At 36.8% G+C, this 11,126-nt stretch overlaps 1 protein-coding gene across 1 annotated transcript; it reads left to right on the forward strand.

Moving 5' to 3' along the window:
- The first annotated feature begins 1,397 nt into the window (after positions 1–1,397).
- s100u (S100 calcium binding protein U) lies at positions 1,398–10,648 on the forward strand. The gene is made up of 3 exons (XM_039678963.2): positions 1,398–1,562; positions 7,266–7,398; positions 9,592–10,648. Exons 2-3 carry the CDS (start codon positions 7,279–7,281, stop codon positions 9,979–9,981), a joined length of 510 nt encoding a protein of 169 aa, XP_039534897.2. The 5' UTR covers positions 1,398–1,562; positions 7,266–7,278; the 3' UTR covers positions 9,982–10,648.
- Positions 10,649–11,126: the final 478 nt, after the last annotated feature.

Here is an 11,126-nt window from a genome sequence, read left to right on the forward strand (position 1 = left end):
GCGGTTTAGATTTAGATCTTCTAGTCAAAGCCAGTTACGATACGTCTTTATTGACACATTCAGTCCCCAACACAATATAACGCAGGTGCCGGCAGTTGCCTTGCATACAGGTGTGGCTTGAGGAAAGGGCGTTGGTTTCTTTTGGATAATAAGGGAGATTTAGATCTTATTTGCAAGTGCTATACTGAAGTAAACTGAACACACTGAAGTAACTAGCTCAACAATAAGTGTGCAATTCATATGAACAATTCATGTGGGGTACACACAATTTTACCCTTTTTATGAAATAAAAATGAGTCAAAAGTGAACTTTGTCTAGCACAATCAAAAAAGATGTGAGGCGGGTGGGCGGGCGTGACTAAGGCATGACCATAGTCCACACAAAGTGACAGTAGTCATACAAACCACTTTACATAGGCGGTGCCTCTTGTAAACACAGATACAATCATAGTAAAGTTTGGGCACTGGGATATGATTCACTATATGTCTTCCCTGAGGCCTGTTATAGGCTGTCTGGAGATTTATCACAATACAAAGCATTCTAGTGAGCAAGAATCCTGACCATATTAATTCCTGCAGGCATTTAAAAAAATTAAGCACTTTGTTGGTTCTATATTACATGCGAATTAATGCATTAGAGGCAAAATTTGCCCCCTGGAATTGATATCCAGGAGTTTTTACCCTTATTCTCCACTCATAAACATGTGGAGTCTCATTTATTTATGACATATACTTCGAATGAATAAATAAGAATAATTCAAAATGTTGGCCAATAATATGTCACAAATCTTAAATCTCAAATTTGTCATGCATTGTGTGAAGATTGGACACAAAAAAGCTGCTTCCTTAAATAAATAAAAAAATAACTTGGATGTTTAAGTAATTTCAACTTGAATTACATTACTGACTTACAAACATGAGTTGAATTTTGTATAAGTTATCCAAATAAGTGATTTTAAAGCAATGTAAATATATATATATTACAGTGTACGCAGCTGTCTACCATTATGGAGGATTTTGATCCAGTTTAAGACTACAAAATGTTGTAAAAGATAAAACAATGGGGCATTTTGTCCGAGCCCTGTTAATTTCTGACACTGGTACAAACATTGTGCAGGTAAGGGTTAAAGTTTTTGTACTTCCCACTAAAACTCCAGACAAAACTCTTCGTCCTCATCCACGATTCCCTGTTTAATTTCTAGTGTGAAAGTACATTCACGTTGGCTATGATAATGTTTGATGTTACAGCAGTAGACATCATCATTTAGAAATATCAAAAGCAGCCTATGAATCATCTCAAAGATCAAATGTCCTGTTTAAAACAACTAAAGTTCGTCCTTTAGTTCCCCTCCTCCAGGTACACGCCCTTTCATTTGTCAGAGTCAGGGGCAAAAAAACGTTTACGAAAAAAAATCACGGAAGAGATTCGGCAGCGGTTCGAGTCTGACAAGTTTTTTTTTTTTTTTTTTTTTTTTTTTGGGAGGTAGGGAAGAAAAGGCAAAGAAAAAAAGAGGTTTACTGCAGCTACTGCGAACTGTCAATCCGCTCAGTCCCCATTTTAGGGTAAGTGCTTCAAAATACGTTTCTTTCACATTACAGACTACTTGAACACAAAACTTTAAGTTTTGAACTTGTGAGTGTTTTTGTAAGTGTCAACGCCACGTTTTAGAAACACCCTTCGACCATTCTCAGCCAGCTGAAACTGAAAACATCTGCCGTTTTCGCACACAGTCAACGCGTATCTTTACGAATTTACTGAACTATTCTTCTGTGGTTTGAATCGTTGTTAATCGCAGCGTTTTATTACGACTGTACGCGCCAACAATTACATCATTGATTATGCTGCTGCTGTATTTCATGGTGTTATGAATTTTAAAATAAATATAATAAAAGTTAAATTATTTTACATTTATTTAAAATTGAATATAATGTGCTATTTTGTGATTATAAAGAAGTTGATAGTATTTTAAATACATATTTTAAATAAAAATGCGAACAATGAAATAAAAACATCAAATATTGATATAAAGTGCCTTATATAAAAGATATACAATGGTAATATCATATTTATAATTGTAGATGCCTATGACATTTTTAAATATTTTGTGCCAACACCTAGCCTAAATCAAGTCTAAGTCAACTGTCCTTTAACAGAAAAGAGAAGCGTTTAACACAAAAGCTTTATCGAAGCGTGATTTCAGTGTGTAGAAAAAAAGAACTACCTGACGATTGTTCCCCACGAGTTTTTATACACTGGCAAAGTTGTTCCTGTGTGAATTTTTAATGGCGCACGCGAGCGGCGGGTATTGTCTTTACCGTGATCGAGCGCGCGCGTATCACGTTCTCCCGTTTGGAAACGCAAACCTTTCAATCTCTTTTGCGCATTGGAGAGAAACGGTACTAGAATGCATGAGTGTCCGTTGTTAAACAGCATATGTCTGCGTCCCCTTTTCCTTTTTCTCCCCCTCTCCTTCATGAGGTTGTTTGCACGGATTTATTTATTCATTTAGTCCAGGAACAGTAAAAGGTCATGTCTGTTGTGGAGAGTCACTTAAGTAGCCTAATGGAAGATCTCTCTTCATTACTTTTTATTAACCATCCACGTGCTGTCTGTCTGAGAGAGTTTTGGGTTAAAGCTTGAGACTGTCTAGGGTAGCACCGCACGGAATCGCCAGGTCAGGGGCCAAAGGCTTTAATAATTCATAAGACTTGACGACTGGCACTGGATAGGGTTGAGACCGAGGGTTGAAAGAGTCAATGGGATCAGTGAACGATGCCTATAGTCACTAGAAATATGATTGTGGGGAGAACTAAGGCGTGTAAGACTTGTGACAACAACACAGCATTGACTTCAACAGAGCGACGGCCTTTTGGTCTAGGGCGCATGTAGACATTGTTTGTACTGTGTAAAAGGGCTGACTGGATCCTGACTGTACAGTAGGGGTTGTGTGACTCAACTGTATTTTGCCACCTAGGATGCACCATTTCAGTCAGGATGCTGCTTTTTGTGTAAAGGTGCTTATGAGAATGCTGTTTAGGTAGGCAACTAAGACACAGCCAAGAGAAAGTCACTTATTTTGCTCATTTATAACTACTATCTTTTTTATGACTTATATTTAAACATACACTGGTTTTATTATTGTCAAAAAATAATCTCATTAGATTACACCCACAAAAAGTACATTTTCAGGGGTCAAATCAGGTAAAAAATTGTGAGTAAAGGTAACAGCTGTGTTTAACATTGTTATTTGCCTTAATATTGCTCATATATTTTTATATGACACTTTTGTAGCATGTAAAATCTTTTTTTTTTTTCAGTCAGACCATAAAAACAAAAGTCTTAAAAATCAAAGTTTCAAGAGATTTTTTATAGCGATGCCGTCGAAGAACCATTTTGGGTTCCCCAAAGAATCTTTCAGCAAACAGTTCTTAAAAGAGCCATTTTTGTGTGTGTGTAAAGAACATTTTTTCCTCTATAAAGAACCTTTTGCACAATGAAAAGGTTCTATTGATTTGGAATGAGGTTTTCAATGGAACCATTGATGCGACAGCATTTTAGGGCATCATATGTGCAATGGAATTCAAAACATGTCTGTAATGTCTAGAAAGGCAGCCTGGTTTTGAGACTTAACCCAAATGAACACTGTACAAGTATGTAGGGTTTATACTCAACAGCCAATAGGAAGTATAATATAGTTTATTGCTGCATTGTGACAGTAGCTGAGTGTCTGTGTGCCAAGGAAGTCGAAAACTAGCCTATTTCCTGCACCATTCCACCTGACGCTAGTGTAAAAGAGTCCTTCTCACTTTCGAACAGCCTATGAAACCAGAAACTTTAATATGCGTACTGCGTCATCTCTGTATCTCCTTCTCTCTCTCTCTATCTCTCTCTCTCTCTCTCTCTCTCTCTCTCTTTCTCATTAAATTAGGCTAATGGTCATGTTTCTTAATTGCTTACTACCTGTCGATGTGGTTATTACTACTGATAAGAGGAAACTCTGTGTGAATGTGCGTCAGCTAATTTGGTGGCATTAGAAACCGTCTCGGATGACAAGCACACCTACACAGATTTTGACCCGCAATAACAACCCAAAGGGCTCTTTTGCTGACCGCTGGATGTCACTGTTTTTTTTTTTTGTTTTGTACAGCTTTGTTTGTACAGCTATGCAAATTATAAGGTTCCAAACCTCATCTTAACAAGCAAGCCGTCACTTTCTGGTTACATCTGAATGACTTGCGTAAAAGAGCAATGATTGGAATTTCAAAAGTTGTGTTTTCTATGTCTTTTTGAGACACTTAGTTCTGTTGTTCAAGATTTTATCAATGAAATGAATGCATTGAAACATTGGTTTCTGCATTCTGCCGTTCTTACAACAGGATCATTTTATATTGGCACTTTTAGAAGTTGTTGACTATACCTATTATAATATTTATTAATATTTTTAAATGAGCTTTTATTATTATACTTTAATACTTTAATGTAATTTAATTTAAGTTGCAGTATTTTGTTATGTTTGTCATTTTTATCAGATTTTGTCGTTTTTTTAAGTTTGGTATAGATTTTATTACTTTTTATTTTAGTTTTAGTAATTTTAATACTTTAACTTAAGTTTATGTATTTTAGTTAGATGCCAAGGCTTCATTTTAAATTTCTGTGTAAGCTTAAGTGTTTCATCTAATATTTATATTTCAGCTTTATTTGAATGACAGAAAATGTTTTTTAATAGTTTTACTGAACACTTTACAATAAGGTTCATTATACTGTAAATGTAATATATATATATATATATATATATATATATATATATATATATATATTTCCAAGATTTGTTATCACAACATTTTTTCTTTTGTCAAATCAACTTAAATAATTTATTTAGTTCAGATAACTTATTATTTTAAGTTTTTGATGTTTAAATCAATCTCCTTCATTGTATTAACTCAATTTTTCCAGTTCGATCAACTTAAATTTTTAAGGTTACTTAATTTTTTAAGTTAAACCAACAACATTTTTTTTACAGTGTTAACATTATTTAACTACCTTAGTTAACATGAACTAAGAATGAACAATACTTCAACAGCATTTATTAATCTTGGTTAATATTAATTTCAACATTTACTAAGACGTTATTAAAATCAAAGGTTTTATTTGCAACATAAGTTAATGCATTGTGAACTAACATGAACAAATAATCAGCAGCTCTATTTTTATTATCTAACATTAACAAAGATGAATAAATACTGTTTATAAATTGAATTGCTCACTGTTAGTTTATTTTAGTTAATACATTAACTAATGTTATAATAAATCTTATTTAAATTGTTTCCAGTGTTACTTAACAAATAACAACAATACTACAGATGTCTTCACTTATTGTTGCCGCTGAATATATCAAACAGACTTTAATGGAGGTTTTCGGAAAATTACCCTAAAATCTGATCTTCATGCCGAACATAGCTGAGTTATGACCGTCTGCACCTCATCAAAGAATCTGAGTAATGCCATGTCTTCATTGAGGCAAGGCGATTGGCTATTGGCATTTCCTTCGAAACTTTGACAAGCCAGTAAACAATTGTGTAGTGGAATGCAAGAGAGTGAACGTGCGCCTGCATAGGTGAAATCTTACACGCGAGAAGAGAGAGGCTGGTCTTGAAAGAAAGTTAAAAGCAGGACTAAATTCTTTACATTAAAAGAGGTGTGAAGAGCAAGAGGAACAAACTACAGAAAAAAGGAGTGAGCGAGTGAGTGAGTGAGTGAAAGAAGGGATGTTTGAGCTGTCGGTAATCCCTTGAGAAACATGAAGCCGCTGTGTGGTTTGGTCATCAGTAGATCAGATGACCTATCAAAGATCAGGACAGCCACTGGCGACTTGCCTCTTTCTTCTCTCTTCCCTTATCTGCAATTGACTGTCAGTTCTAACCCCCAAGATTTCCATTCTCCACACCCTAGTACACTCTCAGGTACTGTGGCTAGAGAGTTGTCTCTAACTTGTTAAGAGCTTGGCATGTCGCCAACCACCGAATGACACCACTTCTTCTTCGGGTTAGGGTTTGTTTAAAGCATTAAACTTATTTTTACATTACTGTCAATGCATGATGGGATCCATCCATCTATCTATCTATCTATCTATCTATCTATCTATCTATCTATCTATCTATCTATCTATCTATCTATCTATCTATCTATCTATCTATCTATCTATCTATCTATCCATCTATCCATCTATCCATCCATCCATCCATCCATCCACTGATCCATCCATCCATCCATCCATCCATCCATCCACCTACCCATCCTCCCACCCATCCATCCATCCATCCATCCATCCATCCATCCATCCATCCATCCATCTATTCATCCATCTATTAATCCATCCACCCACCAACCCATCCACCCATCCATCCATCTATTCATCCATCTATTAATCCATCCACCCACCCACCCATCCATCCATCCATCTATTCATCCATCTATTAATCCATCCACCCACCCACCCATCCACCCATCCATCCATCCATCTATTAATCCACCCACCCATCCATCCACCCATCCACCGATCAATCATCTATCCATCCACCCACCCACCCAACCATCCTCTATCTATCCATCCGTCCATCCATCCACTCATCCACCCATCCATCCATCCATCCATCCATCCATTTATCTATCACATGTTCCCTCAGTTAGATTGCTGTTATCAAAACTTATGTGATTTACTCTTTAAAAACACTAATATATAATTTACAGTTAAATGCACACTACTGTTTAAAAGTGTTTTTGAAATTTAAATTAAATAATAATAAGAAATGTTTCTTGAGCAGCAAATCAGCATATTAGAATGATTTCTGAAGGATCATGTGACACTGAAAACAGAAAATTCAGCTTTACATCACATTACACTTTCAAATAAATTCAATTAGAAAACAGTTATTTAAAATTGTAATATTATTTCTCAATATAATGTTTATACTGATCAAATAAATGCAGCATTGGTAAGCATTAGAAAATTCCTACTTATCTTTTGAACGGTAGTGTAATATTTAGAAAAAAACAAATATTTCCCATGTTCATACTGTACATTATAATGCTGTGATGCCTAAATTCACTTGTAGCATTTAAATTGATTAATTTTTAGTAATTTATTTCTTTCTTTATTTAAAACAGTAACATTTTGTTGGTCATTTATCGTCCGTCAGACATCTTTTTAATATCCGTGCATCCCTAATGTCAGCTGTCTACTAAATGTTCTTTTCATCTTGTTGTAGAGCGAAAGCAAAGATGGAGGGAGCAATTAAAACCGTGGTGGGTGTCTACCTGAAGTCATCCAAGGGAAAGGAAAACCTCGGAGGAAAGGAGTTCCAGAGCCTCGTGAAGAACCAGCTGAAGAACATTATGACGGTTAGAAGCTGCGTTCAATTTTGTTCAATCTAGCAAAACTTTATTTGAAATTCAGCCATCATTCAGTTACCATATTCGTCTTTCAGTACACTCGATTTTTCCATGGCTACAGGTCGGCCCTGGTCTATTTCTTTTTTGAGCACTTCCTTATTATCTGGACTTTGATGAGCTGAGCAGAAACCACAAACTTGTGTCCAAATAGTCATTTGCCATGAAGAATGCTGCTGTGTTATTTGCTCCGGTGCCACATTAAATTACAGAGGAAAACTTTTAGCCGTGCTCGTTCATCTCACACTGTTTGTGCTACGGACATGAATGATACCTCGGTTCAAGCAGATTGCTGTGGAAAAGTGGGCTATTAATCTTCTAAACAATCATTGTGCCTGCATGGCAGACCATAAACGGGTGAAAAACCACTGTAAACTTGATTTATACATTTAAAGTCACCACGAAATCAAAATTGACTATTCTTTTTTATTCTTCTTTTATTGCAGTTTTTATTATTAATGATTTATCTGTGTACAATACATCATTACTTTTTTAAGCTTCACCTCCTTGCAGTTACTAAATTTCCATCACCCTGCTTTTATGCACATTTTGATGTATCGCGTCAGAAACGAGTGATGGAGTAGAGACATCTCTTTTTTTTCTTAAGTGTTACTGGCGTGAGAGTGGGCGTGTCTGAGGTGCGACCAATGAACTTAGCCCTACGTCATTACGCAATCTTCAGTCTTCACGTGCCTTCGCAGGGTTTAACCAGACAGTTACACGACTTCCACCAATCAGATGCATTACTGTGGGATTGTTCAGGATTGTGGGTAATGAAGTACTTATCTAAGACATCGAGAATTAAAGGCATTTATCTTAAAACAAGGTTAGTGCCCCATGAACTTTTGGCGTTTATATTAGAGCCAGACCGATTTATCGGCAGGCCGATATTATCGGCCAATATTAGGCATTTTCCAAACCATCGGTATCGGCAGTTATAATGGCCGATAAATTAATATTTCAAAAATAAAATAAAAACAGACTAAACACGCTTCAACCATGTCATGAGTGTTGGAGTTGTATAAGTTTGTCCACCAGAGGGGGCACTGTACACCGTCCCTGTTGGCAACACTCGTGTATGACGCGCCACACATCCTGTGCATAAAAGTTAGCTTTTCTTTTACACGTGTGTGAAATCCAACGACGCCAAGTGTGCGTTGCAGACTGCCGTTCTGTAATGGATTTAGAATCGCTAAATAGTAGGTTTAGCAACTGATGATTGAAAATGGTTTGATGTAGCTTGATAAAAAGTGCAGATAAAGGGATAAGCAAGCTGACATTGTAATTATAAGGTAGCTTATAAGGCAATATAGGGACTAATTATTATTTTATTTATCAGAACTTTAATATATTTTGATTTTCCTCTGTTCTGTTGTGACAATAAAAGATTCTTTTTAAAATGCATTATCATATTATTTTAGTTAAAACTCATAAATAACTCAAAAATAACTAATGTTAGGGAAATCTGTTAGTGTTTTGTTGCACGTTTCTGAATTTTATTTTTTTTTTTAAATATTGGCCGATATATCGGATTTTAAACCAAAAATGTTTGTATCGGTATCGGCCTTCAAAATCCTTTATCGGTCGGGGTCTAGTTTATATGAGCATATACAATCGCTTAGTACAGCCATAGCTGGTTTTAAGTCTACCATGTATGGTTACGTTTTTATGGCTTATATCTCAACTGTCAATGGAGAAATTGTATTGAATTCTTACTTCCGGCAACGCCTGTGGGCAGGACTGTGATGCTCTGTAGACAAAATCAAGTCTGACCCTACATTTTTTCTTGCTCAAGAAGCCGTTTCACTCGGATATCCATCACAATAAAGAAAGGACTTAGCCTATAGCCTCATTGGCAGCCCTCCGACATGTAGCACAATTGTCCTTTGGGTGATCCGAATTCGAAATCCCAACTCGTGGATCTTCCCCAGACTTATCAGACTTGTAACCACATAGCAACATGCTAAAACCCACATGTTTTCATGAGCAAAAACATTATACATTTTTTACAGAAAGTTTTTAGAACCTATTTAGGATGTTGCATCACTATATCACCATCAGCAGTTTAAACCATTTAAATGACAATCAATACAAGCCGCAAACCTGTAGCATGAGTAATTAACATCTGAGGAACTTTGTGTTTAGGGCGCAGAGGACAATGAGGCAGTTACAAACATGCGTCAACAGCTTGACAACAACCAGGATGGGAAGGTCGGCTTCCAGGAGTATATGAATCTGATTGGCTATCTGGCGCAGGCTCTCAGCAACCAGCGTTGTTTGGAAAAAGAAACGCAAGCAGAGAGTTCAATCCAGGAGACACAGCCTGAGGCGGCAGCCAATGCACAGGCAGAGCCCAAGGCAGAGCCACAGGCGGCAAAGGAGGCGGAGAAAGAAGACAAGCCAGTGGCCGAGAAGGCAGCGAATCCCGAAGAGCTGAAATCAGAGGAAGAGAAAAAAACAGATGTGGAACAGGAAGAAGCGAAAGCTGAAGAGAATAAAGCTGAAGAGAAGATCAAAACTGAGGAAGCGTTGTAGAAGCTTGAGGAAGTCCAGATTGTCGCCATTCAAATGCTTCTGTGTTTGTTTTATTTGTCATTTTCATTATTGTGATATTTTACTACACACATTCGAAACCAATACACTACCAATTTTATTACTACACAGAAGTGTAGCCTTCTTAATAATACTAATTTCTGATCGTATGCAAATTAGTTCGTGCCTGTGATTCATTTTTGTAATATTAGTGTGTGTGTGTGTGTGTCGACAGCCGCAAATGTGACAAATGGCCAAAGGGGTGCAATACCTGATCATTATGTCCTTATGTTTGAGCCAGATTTGTTGTAAGGGTACTGCAACCACTGTGTCCCCTCTCCAATATCTCCACAAAACATCCGTGAATGAAGAACAGACATCGGTTTTATAGCTTACATTTAGGCATTATTAAGTATGTTTGTGCCACTTTCTCAGTCGACTTCGGTGCTAGTCGTAAATGTACTATGTATTTTCCAGTGTTGCAGAAGTGTAAAAATGGCACTTTTTGTTTGATGAATTGCCCTTCTGCAGGAATTTAACATATTCCGTCGCCATTCAAATGTGGGACTTGCGTTTGTGGCGCACATGGGAACACTATGCAGTCCACATAATATGTTGTTCACATTTCCGGGCCTTGTTTGCATGAGAATAAACAGATTTGCTTTTAAATGATGTAGTTTTCTGGCATGCTTCCTGGCTTGTGTACTTGGATCTAACTCTCTCTGACCTCCTCCATTAGCTGACTTTCACATGCTGTCCATCTTAGTGCTTCGTCTCAAGAGCTGGAATATTAGATGCTTAGTGTGCTTATGATAGCTGACGCTCAATAATTAAAAGCCTTTTGAGATGGAATCCACACCAGGGGACCCTTGTGGCCCCGCGGGAGCCCCGAGTCATCCCACAGTATTGGTTCACTAAGGTTAGACCCCTGAAGACAGTTAATAAGATGGATATAAGAATCGCGCTTCAGTAATCACTCATTCACATAGGCATTCATTCTCTCAAACTTTAATTTAACCATATTCGCCTCCACATATTTAGCCGTTTTACTTTTGTTTTTTGTTATGTCTCTAAAATCGGGAAATGGCTTTTACTAAACAGCTTCGCAAAGATTAAATGTCTTGAAAAGACTATATTAACATAATAAT

This window comes from Pimephales promelas, chromosome 18 (assembly GCF_988280905.1).
Source record: "Pimephales promelas chromosome 18, fPimPro1.hap1.1, whole genome shotgun sequence".
Taxonomy (NCBI): Eukaryota; Metazoa; Chordata; class Actinopteri; order Cypriniformes; family Leuciscidae; genus Pimephales; species Pimephales promelas.

Coding starts and splice junctions, on each gene's coding strand:
- s100u (XM_039678963.2), top strand. CDS start 7,279: ATGGAGGGAGCAATTAAAACCGTGGTGGGTGTCTACCTGAAGTCATCC. Junction 7,399..9,591: donor AGCTGAAGAACATTATGACG/GTTAGAAGCTGC, acceptor CTTTGTGTTTAG/GGCGCAGAGGACAATGAGGC.